This window comes from Cibotium barometz, chromosome 26 (genome assembly GCF_041138505.1).
Source record: "Cibotium barometz isolate CiBa-2024 chromosome 26, ASM4113850v1, whole genome shotgun sequence".
Taxonomy (NCBI): Eukaryota; Viridiplantae; Streptophyta; class Polypodiopsida; order Cyatheales; family Cibotiaceae; genus Cibotium; species Cibotium barometz.
Genome location: NC_141071.1, coordinates 14,018,108 through 14,039,816, shown reverse-complemented (window position 1 = coordinate 14,039,816; position 21,709 = coordinate 14,018,108). Strand labels below are relative to the sequence as shown.

The following is a 21,709-nucleotide window of genomic DNA, read 5'->3' as shown; positions in this document are numbered from 1 at the left end:
AATACACACATCTTTATGATGGAACGTAAATTGGGCTCTGATACCATTGAAATGGGAAAATACATGGTACTCGGGAAGCTAGAAAAATATAGATGCGAGAGAACACCAGATTAGGTCCTAAATGCCCCCTCCCCCCCAAGTGTGCATCCCCGCTTAAGTATTTATAGATTTTATTACTTTAAAAATAGGTTACATGGCTATTTTAGCCCAAGCTTGCTTTACAAACTTTCTTTTTACAAAAATTGTATAATAAAATATTTCAAAAATCTCACTCCCATGACAGTTAGGTTAGCACATGGTACTAAAGTCACTTCCACCCTTCTTTCACATAGTTCCAAAGGGTATGGTTACTGTAAAGCAAGGGCCCTATTGACATTTTCACTTCTAAAGAATGACATTAAGCTGGCTACATCCCATGGTCTTTGCATGTTATCTAATTTTCCTCAACCAGCTGTTCTATATTATTTTGTGATATAAGAGTATAAATCTCATCCGTTGCTTCAAACATTCTGTTTACATACTAAACGAGATCTCTGGTTCCATCAAATACGATCCATCATCTTTGAGATGTGGATTGGCTTGGTTTTTCCCAACTCAAAGCCTCTAGATGCTATGTTTGTTGCAATCTCCCTTACCATTTTAAATGCTATCTTAAGCATGCCTTCTGCGTATTCACATGGTGGGGGAATATAAGGGAGTCAAAAAACCTTTGTTTTAGGGTTTAGGATTTCTTACCTCATGGGGTGGTTTGTACGGTTTCTAATGACACTTGTTAGCCTGGCTTGAGGCTACAGGCTTGCATGACTAAGGACACGTTATGTGAATTCCCTTGTGGTCCCATTGGTTTGAGGTAGTCCTAGATGGTATCTCCTCCGTCTTGATGCACCTACTTGAGAGCTACCTTGGCCTTGTCTTTTTGTCTTTTGACACTTCCAAACTGGTTCATAAATTTTACAATCTCCTCCTAGTTGGAAGGTCTCAGCAGGGAACCTGCCTGTTGGGATGTCTGGATTAAACTATGCATACATTTAAGGGCAGTTCCCTTCTAGAATCCCATGCTATTTTGGCCCAAAATCTCCTAGACCCTTCTCTTCAGATCTTCTTTCATGCCCTTTTCTCTTTTTGCCCAGCCTTGGAAGTCCTCTATCATCTTATCTTTTGCACTGACTTTCTCAGCGTGCACCCTCCTCATAGCATCCATCTGCTCCTGCCTCTTCTACATGCGCCCTTCTCATGGTGTCCAGTTTCTTTTGTCTCTTTCGGTCGGATGTTAGTATGGGATGTTGTTAAAGTAACATTCAGCTCATTGACTATCATTTACCCCCTCTTCCTCTTGTCACCCTTGTAGGAGTAACAACCTCTATATCCTTCTTGAGGGTCTTTATTATCAACCCATCCTGCCTTTATTGCTCTTTAAACTCCTCCACTAGGAGGGCCTCCATCTCATCGATTTGCGCCCTGAGCGTGGCTTTGTCATTCTCCTTCTCCTCTAGCTTCTTCATTGTTGCCCATGCATGCTTTTTTAGCTCCTCGTCAGGGATTAGGTTCATTGATGTCCCTTTATATATTATGAGTTCTTTCCCCTTCCCGTCTGTCTACGTGGTTGGCTTCTTTTTGTCCCCTTTCAGAAGAGTGAATCTCCTTTTCCAGACTTCTGCTTTGTTTCATGCTCCCTATTCCTTGTCTTAATGGAGAAGAAATAGAACTTGATTCCATGGTGAAGAAGCTTCTGTAATGAGCTCCTTGTTGAGAAGGCAGGAGTCTTGTTTGCACTGTGTGTGCATGCTATTTTGTGTTTTAAGGAATCGTCATCCCCTAATGGTACATAAAAAAGGAGACATGTCTTGATTACCATAATAAATGTGGTTGTTGGGCTACTTATTGTGGCTGTGCAGTTTAGCTTGGGGAACCCAATTAACATCAAATGTTTGAAACATTGTAATGTCCTGACCACTTCTTGAGGGAGCAAACCTTGGGGTTCTTGGTCCTCATGCTTCTTCTTTGGGGCTTTATCAAAAGATAGGGCAATTTAATGAAGTTTATGGTGCTATTTATAGAGGCAGTTGGTGAATCCAGAGCTTGAAAGACCATGGCGGCTCTTGTTTCCAACTGTTCCACTATTTCTCTGCTCATGTTTAGTTTGGCTCATTTCTTCCCAAAGCTCCTCATGTGAGGTGGATTTAAAGGATTTTTGCCTTCTTAACTCGGGAGCATCTGCTATGCTTTGCTGAGTGCTAGTCACTTACTAGGGTCAAAGGCTTGGTGGGTTTGAGGAAGTGTGATTTGATACGCTATAATTAAATGTATTATCATTTCCAATAATTAGTCTAAATTGGGTTTGCATCAAATAAAAGGTCTCTTTAGCTCTTTTGAGCAGGTTTGAAACTGATTTAAGACACGTTTGCTCAAGCTACATACACGTTTGCTCAAGCTACATACACGTTTGCTTTGGTCTGAAATTGATTTTAGACACATTTACTCAAGCTACCAAAAAAGAGTTTTTTTTTTGCTAGGCTCACGTCTCTAGGTTTATGCCTCTAGAATCATGTGTCTAGACTCACACATGTAGGTTCACATGTCCACTTTAGGCTCACGTCTATAGGTTCATGTTTACAAGCTCTCATGTCTAGAATCATGTGTGTAGGCTCATGTCTACATGTTCGTGTTTGTAGGTTCATACCTTTTTTTATATGTATTAGGCTCACGTATTTTATCTTTATGAAATAGGTATACCTAGGGCACATACTTTTATGAAGTAGGCCTATGAGCAGGGTTGGTTCCCCAATAATTATAATGGACAAGAATTTTCCTTGGAATTTGTAGCTTTTATAGATTGTATAACAAGAAAATCTTCAAAGGACATGAGTAGATATGTCCTTACAAGTCTTCAAGGTAGTAATAATTAGTTGGTATAATATTAGGTATACCTATCTCTAGACTCACATCTGGTTGACGCAGGTCTGCACACTGACTCACATGTCCAGGCTCACAGATCACACGTCTTCAGGCTCACGTGTTCAACTTACATCTTTTTTGTGGGATTGTGAGCTCATGTCTATCAACCTAAGAGGTGGTTTAGCTTAGTTTTTGGATTTTTGTTAACGTTTTTTGGATTTTATAGGGGTTTTCAAGGTTCCTAAACCTAGTTAATAATGGCTACACAAGTGTTTAAGTGTTTTTGATTGTTTTTCAATTGGTTTTGCATGCTTCTAATCTACTAATTCAAACATTGCATGAAAATATGAACACAATTTAACTATACACACATAATGGACCTTAATGCTTATGTTTTTGGAGTGGATTCCATCCCTAATCACAATTGCTAAGCTATTCCTTGTCTTGATGCAACAAGACCAAAGCCTTCATCATGCAAAAGGCTAATGAAATCTAGGTTTTTCCTTCCAAAATATGAAAATAGAATCCATGTAACAAGCTTTAAATAAAAATAAAAATACCAAACACATCTAAGACTCCAAAATCGTATGTAGCTCAGAAGACTGTATGCTTAACCTCATTGTACATGAGCTCATTATGTTTAAGGAGGGGCAAATGGTCTCCAATATCCCACAACAAAGAATTGTGCTAGTATATTCACCAAGGTTCTTGGTAGGGACTAGTTGGAGTTGTATTGATAATGGCTCGCATTTAGCCTCACACCTATTTATCTTGGGTGTTCATTGAGTGGGAGTGTTGAGCACATCGATAACAGCTCGGTATCGAGCCTTATAGGTCCTAGTTCATCTCGAGTGTTCAATGAGGGGGAGTGGATATCAATGTCCACCCTCAATCTACTTTGTATGGGTTTAGTTAGCTAATGTTTTCTAAGGTTCTCATTATTACGAGGAGAAGCAGTGAGCAACTTGACACATAGGCATCGTTTACAAAGTAGATGGTGGCCTTAGTGACAAGATGGTTTTAGTAGATCTAGCATAGTGCTAGATAGGCCACAAGTAGGTGTGGATCGTTAATCAAAAAACGAGAAGGCATTACTCTTAGATAGTTTTTGTCTTGACGTTGCCAACCGAAAACGGGCCAATGATAAGATTGGAGTGCCATGGGAGGATGGTCATGGTAGGTGGAGAAAATGCTACAAAGTTCCTAGTTATTCTCCATGGGATGAGGCTGCCTGCATCTCTAGGCTCGTCTTACACAGTTCATTAGTGTCACAGTGTGTTTACCTCCTTGCCTTATAGCCACACCCTTAACAGTTCTAATAGCCATCTAATCTCCCTTTAGGGGAGTGTATGGGTGTGGAATACATTAATCGTTATATCTTTGCTCAGTGCATTATACTTTACTTCTCTCTAATTGGTAATGCTTATGAAAAAGTTAATGTATTTTGTGAGTTCACTAAGTTTATACTACCGTTTTGGGTTATCTTACACCATGTGCGTACACCCAAAGCATGTAAGCATTATACAAAACATGTGAGCCCACTCAAACTATGTGTCACACAATGACACCCTTTGCCAAATTACATTCACCAACACTAACCTTTTACTCAATGAACTATACATAACACCATACTTCAAGAGAACCCTTGTCTCCCCCAGTATGCAAGAGTGTATGTGTGCCAATTACTAGAAAGCATGTGCTTGCTTAGACCTACTAGTTTGGCACTTCTTAAGCTACTACCTATATAGATCCACTTCTATTTAGCCCATCCACAATTACAACACAAAAGCTTGATTTTAAAGATGCCCTAAAGGTTACAACTAGATCTCCCACACATGCAGTAGCTCCTTGAAATCTACCCACCAGGCCTTGTAAGGGAAGATGAGATTTATCTCACTAATGATGACCTCAAGAATATCTCTTTTAATGCAAGGCTTGGGCATTTTTGTTTAATATACATTATCCATGTGCAAGCATAGAGCATGTGGTCCCAACTGAGTTAGTGTAGTGGTCAAGCTTGTGACTTGTAACCTCCAGGTTATGAGTTCAAGTCCCACTAGGCTCTCTCATGTTATAAAAGGGACACCTATGCTTGCTTGATGTGTTTGGTTGCTCGGGCTCTTGCCCCTTGAACACTCGAGTGACTCTTCCTCCTCGGGTGGTGGATCACCCGAGATAGGAGGATCCATGCGAGACCCCTCCGCTGTTCCAGCGCTCGACTCATCGCGGTGGTCATGGGGGATGCCTAATTCGTGGCTCTTGCCCGATGGTATGTGGCCCTTGCCCGACCATGATAATTGGCTAATTGTTGGAAGGGGAAATCGGCTCCACCCACTTGAGGAGGTGTGTACGAAAAAAAAAAGCATAGAGCATGTGAGCATCATATAAAACATGTGAACCCACTTAAACAATGTGATTAGCACCATCCATGTTCTACATCATGACACCTACACCTTCACCTTTACCAAATTACATTCACCACTAACCTTTGTGCTTAGCTTATCTTTAAGAAAATAACAATTTTACGCGTAAAACCTTGAGAATTTCTGAAAATAAACGAAAGAGCGAGGGTAGAGAGAGAAGGGGTCGAAATAGCCTTGGGCCGATCCCCCCTCGGAGTTATATTAGAAAAAAACTCCTTGGAGGAGTCTTGAGTACAAGTTCTTAGAGTTAGAGAGCTCTCTTACAAGTCTCACCAATGAGAGAATAGCTGAATTTATAGTTCTTGCCCAAAAGCACTTGAGAAAAGCGCTTTAAAACTCACTTAGAGTCCAAAAAGCATCTCTTAAATAATAATAGCTCTTCTCTTTTTAGTATTTAAAAAGCTTTTAATCTTTGCTTTCTAGAAGCCAGTTGCATCATTCCAAGCTTGTAAGGTGACCTTGTGCTGCTATCTTGCCATGTGTCAGTGCCACATCACCATCGCCGCATCATCAATGCCACCTCCCCCCCCAAATCTCTTATAGAGAATCTAGAGAACACTTACCTCCCCTTCCCCTCGGTATGAGATCTCAGATGAGCCCTTGCCAACCATCTCGATGGATATCCAATATTTCAACATTCCGCTAAGCAACTTTTCATATAAATTAGATAGAATATTCTGTTCTTGATAATTGAGTGACCCGTTTTAACATGATATATATATATATACATATATATTATATATATTTTAAAAAGTCCGATTTTACCTAGCTGAAATTATATATTTTAAAAGTCGATTTTACCTAGCTGAAATTATAAATAAAGTAGAATATTTTCCTGAGCCGTTTCGGCATGAGTGGTCAAACGAGGGGAGCGCACATATATTAATATATTAATATGGCATTAAGAACTTTATGCGTAAAGACCTTTGTCCTTTGTCAGCGCGGAAAGGGAGATCCCAGTGTACGAGCTTCCAAGCTCCAGCCCCTTGATTTCGACACAGAACATACACGGTACACCTACTGGTAAATACCTAACGCACGAGCACAGCGCCATGGCTTTCGCAAACAGCTGAGGAAAAAGAAGACGCAGCAACAGGCAGCATTCGAACTGTTCAGCTTCCAGTCGACCTTTTGCAGGAAGCTTTCCTATCAGGGTTTTTGTTCTGCACATTCGGGTTTTCTCCATCCAAATCGTTGTTTCTTTTTCTTGGTTTTTTTTTTGAGGAAAAGCAGGCAGGGCAAATAGCTGCGCAGTGAGCTAGCTGCATCACATGCAAGGCCAAGGGAGGGGGGGTGGACCTGGCACTGGCGGGGAGGGCGGCAGCAGCAGTGGAAGCTATGGTGCGCGTGGTGGGTCAGGGTTTGGCTATGGCATGAATTACTACTCTGCTGCAGTGCCAGAAGATTATGGCTATGGCTATGGCTATGGCTACTGGGGATTTGGCCTGCCCCTGCCCACCCCACCTCCCCTTCCGCAAACTATGACACATGGTAGAGGCATGGTGCCCCGGCCGCCGCAGTCAATGCCCCTTGGTGTACAAGGAGGAGGTGTATTGAAGCGGAATTCACAGGGCTATTTTGTTCAAGGGCGGGGTCATGCTCGGGGCCACAACGGTGGTCGCTTTTCTTCGGGTATATTTTGTTTTGTCTACTTGTTTACTCTCTTTGTTATGCTAATTGAGTTTTTCTGTTATGTTGCTTGCAATGTGACTTTACATGGATTGAGTACATTGCATTAATCGCAAACGTCTTGTTCCATCAATTTAAGAAAGGAAGCAAAATGAGCAAGAGGGTTCCAAAGAGGTAGCAGCTAAGACTGAGGATGTTAATGTCAATTTTAGTGCAAGAGCGTCTCATCCTTCACTCAAAACCAACCCAAGATGGTGGTGAGTTGTTGTAGACAGTGTGAAGTCATCACTCCATGTGCAACAACTCAGGTGTCTTGCAGATGCATTGCACATATGAAGTACAGGAATGCATTGCGTAAGGAGATCAAAATGAAGTGTGGTTATTTGACTTCTCTTGGGTGTAAGGGTTCCAAAAGGGAGCAGTGAAGGCTGAGGGTGGTAATTTGTAACAAGGTGCCGAGGTGGCCAGGTTGTTTGGCTTTGGGAGATGGTAGCTATTGTCTAGGGCAGGTTACCCTTAGGAGGGCCCCACCTATGCTTAGCTGCCTTTGTAGCCATTTTGGGCAGGCAGATGCCGCTGACTCTTTTGACTGTATCTAACATGACTACAGCCATGCACAAACTCCGAAATGGGTGGGCCCAAGACCATGTAGAATTACTTGAAGAACACATTGCACATGCATGTGATACTCTTGCCCCTTTGCTAGCCCACGTCTCACGTATACACCTTAATCTGTTGTGACATGGACATACTTTTTCTCTTGCAACCGCCCACTTTAGGCAAGATTAGGGGCAGGATATGGTCCAATTTAAGTAGTTTTGACTTACCGTGCCCAGAGGTGTCAAGGATGTGCACTAATGGAGGGGACACATGTTGGACACAAGATGAGCATGCTTAATGACCTTTTGGATGATATTTTTACGTCAAAACAAGGCTGGATGACTAGTGTACGTGAAACCGGCCTTGAGAAACTTGACGGGTGGTGAGCACACTTAATCACACTTAAAAACTCTTTATGAACTGGATTAATAAACTTGGAGGAAAAAGAAAAAGAATAAGTGGAGCTAGAGTGCTCCTGCACAAAAGACCAATTGGCCCCAAAGCGTGGTGCCTCCGCAGGTATTTATTTATCGCTCGAGGTCGGCATAGCCCATGACAATTCCCGAGAAGATGCCTCCTTGCTTCACGTGGAGGAGATCTTCTCAAACTTTCACCCAGTTTGTGTTGTGGGATACAAGAGCCTTGGCCCCCTTTTTTATACAAATTTTGGGGTGAAAAGCATATCTTTTCCCCCTTAGAGAAAAAAAAACTACTACAAGTGCTGTTCTCTCCTTTATTAAAAAAAAACCTCTTTGAAGGCTTTTTCCCTTCTTTTATTTTTATATAAAAAAAAACATGGCGAATGCGTTTTTGAATTCCACGCTGCTTTTTCTCTTCGCGTTTTTGGTTGCTCGGCGTTTCTCTTGCGCTTTTGCTGCCCGGTGCCTTTTCTTTGCGTTTTGGGGATTCGTGTGTGTGCTTGCCATGTCAGCTTGACTGCCGCCTCATGAGGGCCAGCTCGCCATCGCCTGCAGTCCACCACGCCTGCATCAGCCGCCAGTGCCACGTGGTAGCGCCACGTCACCTATTGCGTTGGCTGCTGACTGGCTGCACTTGGCCACCTCTACACTGTGACCCGGCTGCCCCTTGCTGGACTGGCTGCAACCCCTTATGCAGAGCTTCTACTGGGCTGCCCCCTTGGTCACCCCTATGCTGCCCCATAGGTTGCCTTGAGTGCCCAACAGAAGGAGGAGATCTCAGTTGCTGCATTTGCAACAAGGTAAGAGAAATACCCAAAAACATATACATGCACATGTACAAACATATGAGCATGCACACACATGTACACACACACACCAAACATGTATCTGCATCCACACGTGTACAAACTTACACATGCACATACAGGATTAAACATGATTAGTGAATGCTAAACATGATTAAACATAATCACAATGCTTAAGAAGAAGAGGTAAAATACTGAGTCCTGTAACAGTACGACTCACCATTAGATATGTAAAGGCAAGTAAAGGGTCGTTTGTAAGCATCCATTAGCCAGAGTTTGCAAGACTTGAAGCAAGGCAATAAGGGCACGTGGACGGATCATCAAAGAAGCTGTGAACTAGTAGGAAAGAGAAGTTTATAGCGTGCAAAAGTGGAGGACAACCAGGAATCTTTTGTATGCTTTGTAACTTGATCAAATTTTAGTGTAGATTTGGGATCATTATTGAATATATTCATGTTTTGGCATTATACAATAGATTAGGTCTCTTTCTCCTTCTCTATTGTTGGCTTGCATTTTTTGCATTTACACCCAAATAAGGGTTTGTATTTTTGCATTTGCAGCTAGTTTTGTGCATGTGTGTTAGGATTTTCTACATAGATCTTGCGTGCAACAATTGTTTGCATACAAATTAGGTCAAGTCTAGTAGGCAAACAGTCCATCAGATGCACATTCCTTCTCCAAGGTTACAAATGTTTCCAAGCTATATCCAAGGATGAGTTAAAGCTTTGGGAACAATATATCAAGAATTAGATATCTAGGATGTACGAGTAGGAAAAGCAAGGAACAAAGTGGAATGACTTATTCTAGAGGCTATTTGAGAATGAGCTAGCAAGAGTGTCACAGAGATCCAAGCACGAGTTGCGACCGTGACAACCAGAGAGGCAGAAAACAAAGGAATAGAAGTGGAGAGTTTACCTAAAATTAAAACTTACTTGGAGGGAGTTTTCAAGGTTGCTCGAAAGATTTCAAGCACAAGAGATTGCTTCCCTAAGTAAAGAGCGTATACCGGTGGAAGATCCTAGATGGCAGAATCACTAGATCTCTCCGAATTGTGCAGGGAGGAGGATGAGGTAAACATGGCAGGAGGTCCTGAACCAGTTTTCGAGGATACTCTTGTGGGTCTCTCCAAATATTGTGTGGAGGAAGACATGACTACGAGTGATGCAACAGTTCTTGTGATGGTTACTCTAGTATCGGATGGATTGGTGTTTGAGCTAGAGAGTTTAGGGGGTATAGTAAAGCATATCGATCGTCGATAGGGCATGAAAAGAAGCAAAAGAGCATGGAGCAAATGTGCATCATGTGCCCTAATGCCCAAGTTTAGCAAGAGGGGATGCTACGTATACACCTTGATCTAGTGTGACATGGGTATACTTTTCCCTTGCAATGCCTTTTAGGCCAAAGTAAGGGTAGTATATGGTCCGTTTAGGGAGTTTTGACAACTCAGTAGGCCCTCGGAGGTGCTCAAGGCATGCACCAATGGATGAAACACAAGTTGAGCACATAATGAATGTGTTTAATTATTGGAATTTATGGCCCCTCTACATGGCTTTATTAGTAGTGGACCTTAGTAGATTATTTCTCTAAGGTTTAGTAGCATGGCTTTAGTAGTAGACCTTAGTAGATTATTTCTCTAAGGTTTAGTAGCTCCTTTTTGAATGGTCTTATTTTCAGCTTTTTATATGCCTTAGTGGAGAATCTCTACATCTTGCACTCTACTCTAGGCTTTGGGTGCTCGCTTCTAGGCAAGTGATAAGCATCTTGATTAGGATTAGATCCTAATCTCCTCCTTAATCCTTTTGTACTTCAGCCTATTTAAAGGCTCCTCATCTAATGAAGAAATACCAAGCTTTTGCCTTATTCACATTGTCATTATGCTCATATTATTTGTCTTTAGCTAATCTAGCCATGATTAAGCATAGTCTTGCTTCCTAGTTCTTAATCCTTGCTCTAATCATGTGCTCAATCCATCCTTGAGCTCCCATGTTTTCTAACATGGTATCAGAGCCAAGTTAGTCACCCTCAAGCTATGTGTAGTCCCTAATCTCATTTGCTAATCATCCCTCATTAATTAAGACACTTTTACCTCTTTTCACCATAGCTCATCTGCACCCACAGCTGAACTTTGCCTTGCTGTGCACAAACCACTTCACCAATGGTCAAGCCCTCTTAGGGGCCTCAAGCTATCTCCTAGGCGACCCTCCACGTGAAGGCACGAAGCAAAATGCAGCTCGCAGCAGGCGGAATCGTCGACGCCATCATGAAGAGGAAAATCTGATTTTTTGTAAAAATTGAGTCAACCACTACAAATTGGTCTAATTCCCTTCAGCCCCGGGGGTTTTCGGGCATGGCGAACGCGTCTGTAGCATCAGAATCGGCTGAAAACGATTGCTTATAGCTCCTCCAGCACTGTGGCAACCACAGAAGGTACCTTGGTCAAAACAGAGATTAAGTAATGATTTTTTTACTTAATCAAGTGTTTAGGGTGATGATTATCATGTGGATACATTGCTATTGAAGCATGTTGAAGCCTTTTTTGAAAATATTTAGTGAAAGGCATCCATTCTTTCACTCCAAGGTGGCCCAGTTTTTTAGTTTTCCAAAATAGTGAACTCAATCACTAATGAGTGATTAGTGGATATTAATCACTATTTTTTGTAAGCTCAACATGCCCTCTTCATGTGAGTCCAACAATGCAAAGTATGTCAAATATATTAAAGCCGTGAAGAAAGCCAAAGTCAAATCCATCAACAAAGTTCATGCCAAAGACAAACCCACTTCTCGGATTCCATCATCCTATCTTGAAGTATTACATTTATATGGGGAAGGCAACTTTGATTTCCCATGCATGTAATTTGTTTGAGTGAGTCATTTTTTCAGCATGTCAGAACACAAGGATAAAGGGCTTACTAAGTTTAATGGCACTAATTTCTTTACTTGGTCAGTCAAGGCAAAATTCCTTCTCATAAAGAAGGGACTTTGGAATATTGTCAATGGTAAGAACAAATGTCCAAATGGCAGAGACAAAGAAGATGAGAAAGCAGAATGGATAACTAAAGATGAAAAGGCACTTGCCCTTCTAGTGCTGAGTATGGATGATAATTTCATTCATCATATTAGTGCATGCAACACCTCCAAAATAGCATGGGATACATTGGAGGAGTTATTTGGAGCCAAAGGGAAAGGCACCTTAATGAACCTCATGATAGAATTTTTTGGGATAATGATGCAAGCTAATGAAAGTTTCTCAACTCACCTCAATAAGGCTAAAAGCCTTCTCTCTCAGCTTGCCGGTGAAGGAGAAGTTCTAAAAGATGAAATAGTCATTGCTGTTTTGCTTAAAAGTTTACCTTCCACTTACAGCACTTTGATCACCACTTTAAAGAATGTACCAGATCTAACCTTAAAAAAGGTAGAATCTTCTATCCTGGAAGAAGAAAGAAAAATGGGCAAAGAAGGTCACTTCCAAGATGACAATGCAATGGTAGTTAGCAAATCAAAAGTATCCTGCTCCCATTGTGGAAAATCAGGACACAAAGTTGACACATGCAGGTTGAAGATGATATGCAGCTTTTGTGGTCTTAAAGGTCATTCAGAGAATTTTTGCTTTAAAAAGAAGGAGAAAGCACACTTGGTTGAGGAAAAAGAAGTTTTGGCAAAGGAAGAAGCAAATTTTGCTTCTATTGACTCTGATTGGGCTTTTTGAAGACTTTTTGATGTATGTTACCTCTGAGCACCACATGATGTAGCTCATGTAACTTTCTTAGTAGTAGTTCCCATAGTTAGTGTTTGGAACATGGGAGGGTATTTTGGTGTTCCTTTACACTTCTTGGCCATGTTGAGGTCCAGGGAGGGTATTGGAATTTATGGCCCCTCTACATGGCTTTATTAGTAGTGGACCTTAGTAGATTATTTCTCTAAGGTTTAGTAGCATGGCTTTAGTAGTAGACCTTAGTAGATTATTTCTCTAAGGTTTAGTAGCTCCTTTTTGAATGGTCTTATTTTCAGCTTTTTATATGCCTTAGTGGAGAATCTCTACATCTTGCACTCTACTCTAGGCTTTGGGTGCTCGCTTCTAGGCAAGTGATAAGCATCTTGATTAGGATTAGATCCTAATCTCCTCCTTAATCCTTTTGTACTTCAGCCTATTTAAAGGCTCCTCATCTAATGAAGAAATACCAAGCTTTTGCCTTATTCACATTGTCATTATGCTCATATTATTTGTCTTTAGCTAATCTAGCCATGATTAAGCATAGTCTTGCTTCCTAGTTCTTAATCCTTGCTCTAATCATGTGCTCAATCCATCCTTGAGCTCCCATGTTTTCTAACATTAATGACCTTTTAAATGATATTTCAAGGTTGGAAAAGGGCTAGTTGACCATCATATGACTTGCCATTAGATTCTTATATAAAGGCAAGTTAAGGGCCATTTGTAAGCATCCCAAGAAGTTTCATAAACATCCCAAGAAGCCTTGATTTATAGCTGCCTCTAGTCTCAAAATGGTTAAGTAGTTGCTTTAAAGCCATTTTGTGGAGTGTCCATGAACTTTTGAGGAATTTGCTTAGAGAACTCATAGATTGTAGTTGGATCTTAAAAGATTCAGTGGGAGTGATTCCCGTTGTTAAATTCTTAAACTCTTCTTGTAGTCTCATTGAGAAGTCTTCTCCTTTGTACCTTAAAACTTTTGATTTCACTACTCTGTATACTAAATTGGACTTAAATGATTTGTGTGGTAGAATTAAATCTCTGATTTGTCAAGTCTTTGATTATAAACTAGAGCACAATAGATACAAAACTTTGTTGATAGAAAAATCAGCTCTTCATTTTGATTTTTGTTGGTTGAAAAACAAAAACCAAGACATAGCCAATAATAAATAGACCAAAGATGGTATTATGTCTTGGTTAGATTTTCTCCTAGATAACCTTTATATAACCTTAGGTGATCCCTTATTTAAACAAACCATTGGTATTTCTATGGGTACTAATTGTGCCATTTTTCTTGCAAACTTTTATCTTTTTACATATGAATTTGATTTTATAGAACGCCTAGTTTTCGTTGATATGTGTCCTATCTTTCTTCATAAACTTTGTTAAGTGAGATGTTTTGTTGATGACCTTAAAACCCAAATATATCGGTTGTATTTCCAGCCATAATTATGAAATCTCTTTCCCAAGAGATATGCAAACACGTGCAATCAAGAATGTTGTAAAAAGCACTTGCAGGCAAAATCCCAACTCACCGGAGTGCAATGCCAATCAACCACAAGGTCCTGTGCAAATGTTTTGCCCCAAATACAAGGCTGCAAATAAAGTTTGTAGTGTCCTGACAACACAATCAATGCATAATTTGCACAATCATTGCATAAATTTGCAAACAACGCTTGCAATGCGAAAAGCCCTAAATTTCTGTGCACCAATGGGCTGTTTTATGTGTCAATTGCACATAAATCACAAAAGTCTCAAAAATTTGTGTGTCAATGAACTTTAATCGTGCGATTAAGTAGTGATTTTAGAAAAGCCCCAAATTCTTATGTGTCCTGTTGTCACGTGCATCCCGCACTTGGATGCCACGTAGACATATTTGTACAGAAGGTGCAGGGTGAACTGGTCCCATGTGAGCCCAGTCCGGGACGAGTCAGCCAGGGATCCATTTGAGTCGTCCGAGGTCAGGTGTGTATTGTCCTGCACAGGAGTCCACCAAGGCCAGGTGTGCACTGTCCTGCACATGAAACAGTGCCAGTCCGCGCTGTAAGTCTCCCTCTGGAATGATGTCAGTGATTCTGTGTATCTGGTATGGTACCGGATGCCAGATCACTGCATAGTTAGTTAGGGTTTGCTTTTAGAACAAGGGGCCAGCCCATAGGGCTACCCCAAGTCTTAGTGTGGGCATGGGGATGGTGTGAAACCACCCCCATGAGGGCCAGGAAGGCCCTGGCTGAACCCACCAGCCATGGAGGGGCTGTAGGACAGCCCTAGGGGCAAGCTAAGGGCAAACACGCAGGAGATACAGTCTTTGTATGGCTGTAGGGCAGGTATGGGGCAGCCCATATAGCTGCCCAGCCCCCAGACTGTTTGCAAAACAGTATCCAGCCCATCCTGAATCAGGCGCATGATGCCCAGCCATCTAGGGAATGATGCGCAGCATTTTATGGGATTTTTTCCAGCATTTAATGCTGCATTTACAGTCGTGGGACATTTTGTGGCTGGCCGCCTGGTTTAGAACTGGCCGACTGTTATTGCTGGAGTAGTATAAAAGGGTGAGCCCACAATCCCATTAGTTCATCTCATTTCTCACCAAGAGCTCAAGCATAAAAGGGGCTAGACAAGCCAAGAAGGTGCTAAGCCAGCAAAGGGGTGAAGGACTGCAGGTCAAGGGCAGGGATTTTCTCAGCCAAGAAAGGTCAAGATTCTTGTATTTTGCTTTTCAGACTTACATCATTCTAATAAAGCAAATACACCATCTGTGGTGGGGGCCCTACAAAGGGTATTTGGGACCCAATACTGTGTCCTCTCCATCTCTCCCTCTCTATCTCTATTTTTTGCACATCTTCATTCAGTTTGTGTGAAACCGATCCCGTCAAGTGGGAATAGACTCCGTTGGACACCCACACGCGTAATAGCACAACTTAATATCACAATTTGAAATGGACAACTTAATAACAACTGGAATTTGAAATGAAATGAAATGAAATAGATGGACACCTTCACTGGGGCGGGAACGGGCCGACCCCCCCTCAATATATGATATATTATTGGGAGTATTTAACAAATACAATGCTCCATGGGTTCAAAGAACCAGATGATGTCCATGTACAAATGAATACAGGACCAAAAACAAGAGGTTCGAAGTCGACGTTCAAAGTAGAGCGACCACTTGCGTGGTCCAGTCTCTACGGTCCTATGCCTTCACTGGAATCCGCGGAGAGCGCCCTACTAGTGTTCCAGGACCACGCACAAACAGGCGCTCCCGTACTAATGCTTGGCTCTCCCGATCTCGGCACCTTTGGACCGTGGTTCTCCAAAAGCTTGGACTACCCAGCACCGAATGGGTGTTAGCCGTAGAGAGGGAATCTTTTATCAGATTTACAACACAAAGTTCTTTACTTAAATCTGAAATTCACTTACTTGTAGATTGCAGATGGAAGACCAATACCCATGGTGTCTGTGTGCAGCTACTTGAGAGGGACACCAAGGTGCAGCAGCATGTCGAGAGGAGTAGCTGCCTAGGGAAAAGTATAGCCCCCCCTAAAGAAAGGAGATGCCGCCTATGTAAAGGAGGCACAACCGCCTACAAAGGAGAACCATCACCTGTTGTGCAGGACACATCAACCTTCTTTGGAGGAGGAGGCGTAGTTGTCTGGCAACACAGCCGCCTGGTGAAGAACACAGAAACCTGTATGGGAGGAGAGGCATGCGCAGTCGCCAGCTGTAGACAGGCGCAGCCGCACTTCCCTATCAATGGGGTAACCTGCACCTCTTTACCAACAAATGCAGCTGCGGCTTCAATCTGAGGTCCCATGTTCTCAACCTCAATATCCAAGGCAGCTGCCGTTTGTATGGAGATGAAGTTATCGGTTGTATGGAGATGAAGTTATCGGTTGCACAATCATCAAACATGAATAAGGCGGGCTGATCCTTGATTTGACCCCAAGCCTTGCATACCGTCCGCTCTTTTGCATCATGTGGAGTGTTTCCCTGTACATCAGGAACTGCATGTACATTAGCCTTGGTCTGCTTGTCCTCGTGCTTTGGTTTGCGGTCAGGGCATTGTCGAAACATGTGGTCTTTGCTACCACAAGAAAAACATTTTCCCTCCTTGGCATATTGCTCTCTTTGCTCCGAGGTCAAGCCGAATTTGTTCTTCTTTGAGCCCTGATCTTTAGATGAGGTATTTTCAGCTTTACTACCCTTGTGGGTCTCCCGGAAGTTCTTTTTAGGTGGCTGTCCACCTTTTTGCAGATTTGGGACAGCCTTGTCTTTCCCCTTTAAACCGCCCTGATCTTGCTTAATTTTGAGCACCAATTGCTCCGTAGCAAGAGCAGAAGCTGAGCTGTTGCAAAGTATGTTTTGGGTGCAATTCAATGCCCGAACGATAAGCTGGTTGCAATCCGGAGCGAAACTTCCTCTTTCTTTCATCCTCAGTGATTTGCATAAAAGGAGTTACCTCCAGCAACACTTTCCAAAACTTGTTGACATACTGTTGCACACTTTCATTATCTCTTTGCTGAAGTCTATCCCACTTTTGGGTGAGAGTTTGCTCCGCATTTGGTGGCAAGAACTGAGCATAGAATCTATCTTTGAACTCCTTCAAGGTGCAAATGGGGTCCTTGGTGATCTTTTCAGTGATCCACCAATGAGCAGCGGTCCCTTTCAAAAACATGCTAGCAGGGCGTACTTTAGACTTCTCATTGAAGTCCTCATCGCTAAAAGCAATGTCAAATTGTGCCACAAATGCTAACACTTTGGAAGCATCATGCTCTCCATGAAAAACATCAAACTTGACAGACTTGTCACCTGCTTTAAATTCCTTGAGCTTTCTGGCATGAGGCTCATGGTCTTCTCTTTTTCTTTTCCCCTTATCCAACGGGGCAGCCCTATCTGCATGGGCTCCATGGGCCATCATGGAAGTTTCATGAAGCACGGTGGCATGTGCTCCACGAACTTGAGAATCATATGCATGTGACTTTCTTGCATAAGGCAATGTCTCTCCATGAGACAACTCAGAAGGCAAAGCTCTTTTAGTGGGAGACCTGTCACCCTTACCATGGGATATATGTCTTGAATGCATGTGACCATCATGCCCTCCATGAGCTCTAGCATACATATACCTGTTAGGCTTTGTGCCTTGTGGAGAAGATGCATGACGAGAGGTGACTGTCACCTCTTCCTTTTGCATAAAAGACCTCAACCTTTGAGATGCGGGATCTCCATGCTTCAAGCGAGGTGGATTTCTGAATTTCAGCTCTCCGTCTTCCCCCTCTTTGATGTCACCTTTGCGGAGGAGGTAGGAAAGTGCCAACTCCCTTGGCTTCTTGCCCACTTCTCGTGCCATGGACTCAAAAGTCACGTCTACCATGCGATCCCGTCAAGTGGGAATAGACTCCGTTGGACACCCACACGCGTAATAGCACAACTTAATATCACAATTTGAAATGGACAACTTAATAACAACTGGAATTTGAAATGAAATGAAATGAAATAGATGGACACCAGCACTGGGGCGGGAATGGGCCGACCCCCCCCCTCAATATATGATATATTATTGGGAGTATTTAACAAATACAATGCTCCATGGGTTCAAAGAACCAGATGATGTCCATGTACAAATGAATCTAGTACCAAAAACAAGAGGTTCGAAGTTGACGTTCAAAGTAGAGCGACCACTTGCGTGGTCCAGGCTCTACGGTCCTATGCCTTCACTGGAATCCGCGGAGAGCGCCCTACTAGTGTTCTAGGACCACGCACAAACAGGCGCTCCCGTACTAATGCCTGGCTCTCCCGATCTCGGCACCTTTGGACCGTGGTTCTCCAAAAGCTTGGACTACCCAGCACCGAATGGGTGTTAGCCGTAGAGAGGGAATCTTTTATCAGATTTACAACACAAAGTTCTTTACTTAAACCTGAAATTCACTTACTTGTAGATTGCAGATGGAAGACCAATACCCATGGTGTCTGTGTGCAGCTACTTGAGAGGGACACCAAGGTGCAGCAGCATGTCGAGAGTAGCTGCTGCCTAGGGAAAAGTATAGCCCCCCCTGAAGAAAGGAGATACCGCCTATGTAAAGGAGGCACAACCGCCTACAAAGGAGAACAACCACCCGCTTTGCAGGACACAGCCACCTTCTGTGGAGGAGGAGGCGTAGTTGTCTGGCAGCAGCCGCCTGGTGAAGAACACAGAAACCTGTATGGGAGGAGAGGCATGCGCAGTCGCTAGCTGTAGACAGGCGCAGCCGCTTGTGGCTGCAAGTGGGTGAGTGGTGAAGTCGCTTGAAAGAGATGGAGCAGGAGCCGCCTGTATGCAGGGCACAGCTGCCGCCAGTATATGCAGAGCACGACAGCCTTGTCGGTGATGGAGCGCACAGCCGCTATGCTAAGTAGGGAGCCGCCTGCTGGAGGGTGGCACACAGCCGCCCTCCGGCAAGAGTGGGCAGCTGGCTGGAGAAGAGGCGCAGACACCTGCTGAGAGCATAGCCGCCTGAGGAGATGGAGAAACAGCCGCCTGGATGTAGGAGTCGCCTGGCTGCAGCCTGCGTTGCTTGTAGTGCAGAGAGCACCCCCTGGAGAATAAACACAGCCACGTACATAGGCCACAGCCGCCTGCTGTGAGAGGAGGAGCACCCGCTTGCAAGGAAGGCAACCTGTCGGTGAACAAGTGCAGTCGTCTTGCTGGATGTGAAGCGCATGATCGTGTGTCTATTTAGCAGAAGGGTGGTCGCCATCTTTTTAAGGTGTTGGAGGGGGAGTTGCACGACTACAACTGGCCGGCTCCCCAAGGTTGCATGGGGGCGGCCAGTTCCATGGTGTGGTGTGGGTAGGTGGCCATGCACCCACCCCCACACACATGAGTTAAGTGTGGCTCCCCACCTTGGCCCCTATGTGGGTGCCCAAAGTGGGTGCCCACTTTTAAGTGAATGTGAACATACAACCTTATAAAACAAAAGGTTAGAAAATAAACTATTAAACCAACATGAGCAATACACTTACCACCTGTTCACACGCAACAAAACTCGTCAGAAGACAGAGCAAACTTCACGACTCACTAGCAGGCGTCCCCGCTCAGTAAGTGACACGTCAAGCAGGCAAACACAAAAATACAAGTCATGCGAAAATAGTTTCAAACATGCAGAACATAAGTGCATGTGCAAATAGTATCATGGACATATCTCCCGTTCATGGAACAAGTACAAAATATCTGTCGGCACAAAAATGGCACGACGTAAAATATAAATCCTGGTCTTCCTATGGAGTGACAGTCCCATAGGTAAAACACAGTTCCAGGAACGAGCCTCCCTATGGAGTGACAGTCCCATAGGCAAGACATGGCACGAATATTGGCTCTTCCATGGCGTGACAATCCCATGGATAGAACACAGTCCAGGTTATACACGGGTGGCACCAGGCTGGCTTCCGTCCATACGACACCTTCCTGCTAACACACGGGTGGCACCAGTCTGGCTCCCGTCCATGTCAAGCAAAAATACTGGCCTCTTCACATGAGACACCGGCCTGGCCTTAAGTGAACGAGACACAAAACTGGAGATGGACCAAATGGTCAGCCAATTGGTGACATCGTGCATTAATTCCGTCGCGAAAAGAGTGCTGATTTTTCTGAGCATTGAAGTTACCGAACCTCTCCGAAGCTTCCGCATATCACAGTGGTATCAGAGCCTACTTCAAGTGCAAGGATTCAGCAAAGAAACCAGAATTTTTTCTCGCTCGTGTGGTTGGTTTTCAGACGCCGGTGGACTACCCTTTTCGGAGTGTCTCCTGTCCCTCGAAGGACGGTTGGTTTTCAGCCTCTGGAAGCCTTTGGACGTCTTTCACACAGATAGTGGATGGTCAGATTGCGTTCCGGAAAGGAAATGCATTTTTTTGCTATGGCGAGCTTCGACGACGAGAGAGACCAAGAACCATGGGACCAGAGTGCACCAGGCAGCCCAGCTAGGGCACCAGGCTTGAGTGTTACAGATATGGTCCAGCAGATGATGTGAGCAATCGCAGACCAGACAACCAAGTTGGACGAGGAGAAGGCGCAGATCTTGGCTCTGGAAGAGCGTACCTGTTCTCTAGCGTCGCGTTTTCCATCTCCTCCTCCCTCTCCTTTTGTATCCCAGATAACAGATCCTCGACACAGGGACCCTTTTGCAGGGTCACGACCGCAACCGAGCTCTTTGCTTGAGTTGCAGATGGGTGCATTGGAGATCCGACAACGTGAAGACGAAGCCATGCTATGTGTGGAGCACGAGCGTTACCTAGTAGCTTTGGATGCCAGATTGACACCGGCGGCGCCCTCGAATCATTTTCCCGAGAAAATGAATTTCAGTAAGTATAATGGTAAACTCGATCCCACAACTCTCTATTCATGGTTGCATCAGTTTGAAGCTTACTTTGCCGCAGTTAGAAAGACAGTGTGATCTTAGCCAGTTGGTACTCGGAAGGTGAGGCCATTCCTTGGTGGACTCAGTGGGCTCATGCCCACACTAGATTAGGTATGGCAGCTTATGTGTGGGACGAGTTTGTCTGCGACCTTAAGCAGCGGTTTTTACCGCCCCACTACCTTGAGTGACTCGAAGACGAGTTTAGGGGAGCGCGTCAGAACGCGCAACCAGTCCTTTAGTTTGCCAATAGAATTTCGACCTTATGTTTGCAATTAGGCTTATGTGATTCAGACAAGAAAGGGCAGTTTTTGTATGGCCTTGACACACAAATCCAATGGGAGGTGTGTATGTTTAGGCTAGCCACCTTTGAAGATGCACTCGCGCTTGCGCAGAGTGCATAAATGAAACATAATGGTGGCAAGCCCAAGACTTCCCAGCCGGCTTCTCCCAGGGCTACTGCCTCGGGGGGCAAAGGCCAGAACCAGACGGGGTCTTCCCCAGGATAGAGCCCGGGAGCCTTTGGCTCCAAGAACTCGAACAATGCGTCTAAGTTTACTCCAGACTAGAAAGCGGAGGCAGGCAAGACAGGTGGCAAGTTGAGTGATGAGGAGCTTTCTCAGTACAAGAAGGAGGGTAGATGTTTTGACCAATGTGTAGTTCCGGGGAAGGAGACGTCCGCCCGTGAACCGTGCGTGTGAAACTGTCTGCTGACATGGTTGTGTGGTATGTGAACAGGTGGTAAGTATTACCCAATCTAGGCTCAAATAGCCTCTAGGACTTAGCCAATATTTATAAGTGAGTGCGTTCCCACTTCATTAAAGTTTGGGCGCCCAAAAGT

At 43.8% G+C, this 21,709-nt stretch overlaps 1 protein-coding gene across 5 annotated transcripts in view; it reads left to right on the top strand.

The window, feature by feature from the left end:
• Positions 1-6,198: 6,198 nt before the first annotated feature.
• Positions 6,199-21,709, top strand: part of LOC147623696 (uncharacterized) — an 83,843-nt gene continuing 68,332 nt past the window's right edge. The window contains exons 1-2 of one of the 5 annotated variants that reach the window (XM_086820294.1): positions 6,222-6,341; positions 6,552-6,950. In XM_086820294.1, the coding sequence (XP_086676420.1) occupies positions 6,590-6,950 (361 nt within the window). In that variant the 5' untranslated portion in view covers positions 6,222-6,341; positions 6,552-6,589. Of the gene's footprint in view, positions 6,951-21,709 lie in introns of all 5 variants that reach the window. The other 4 variants (XM_086820297.1, XM_086820293.1, XM_086820295.1 and 1 more) reach the window with 4 other exon arrangements.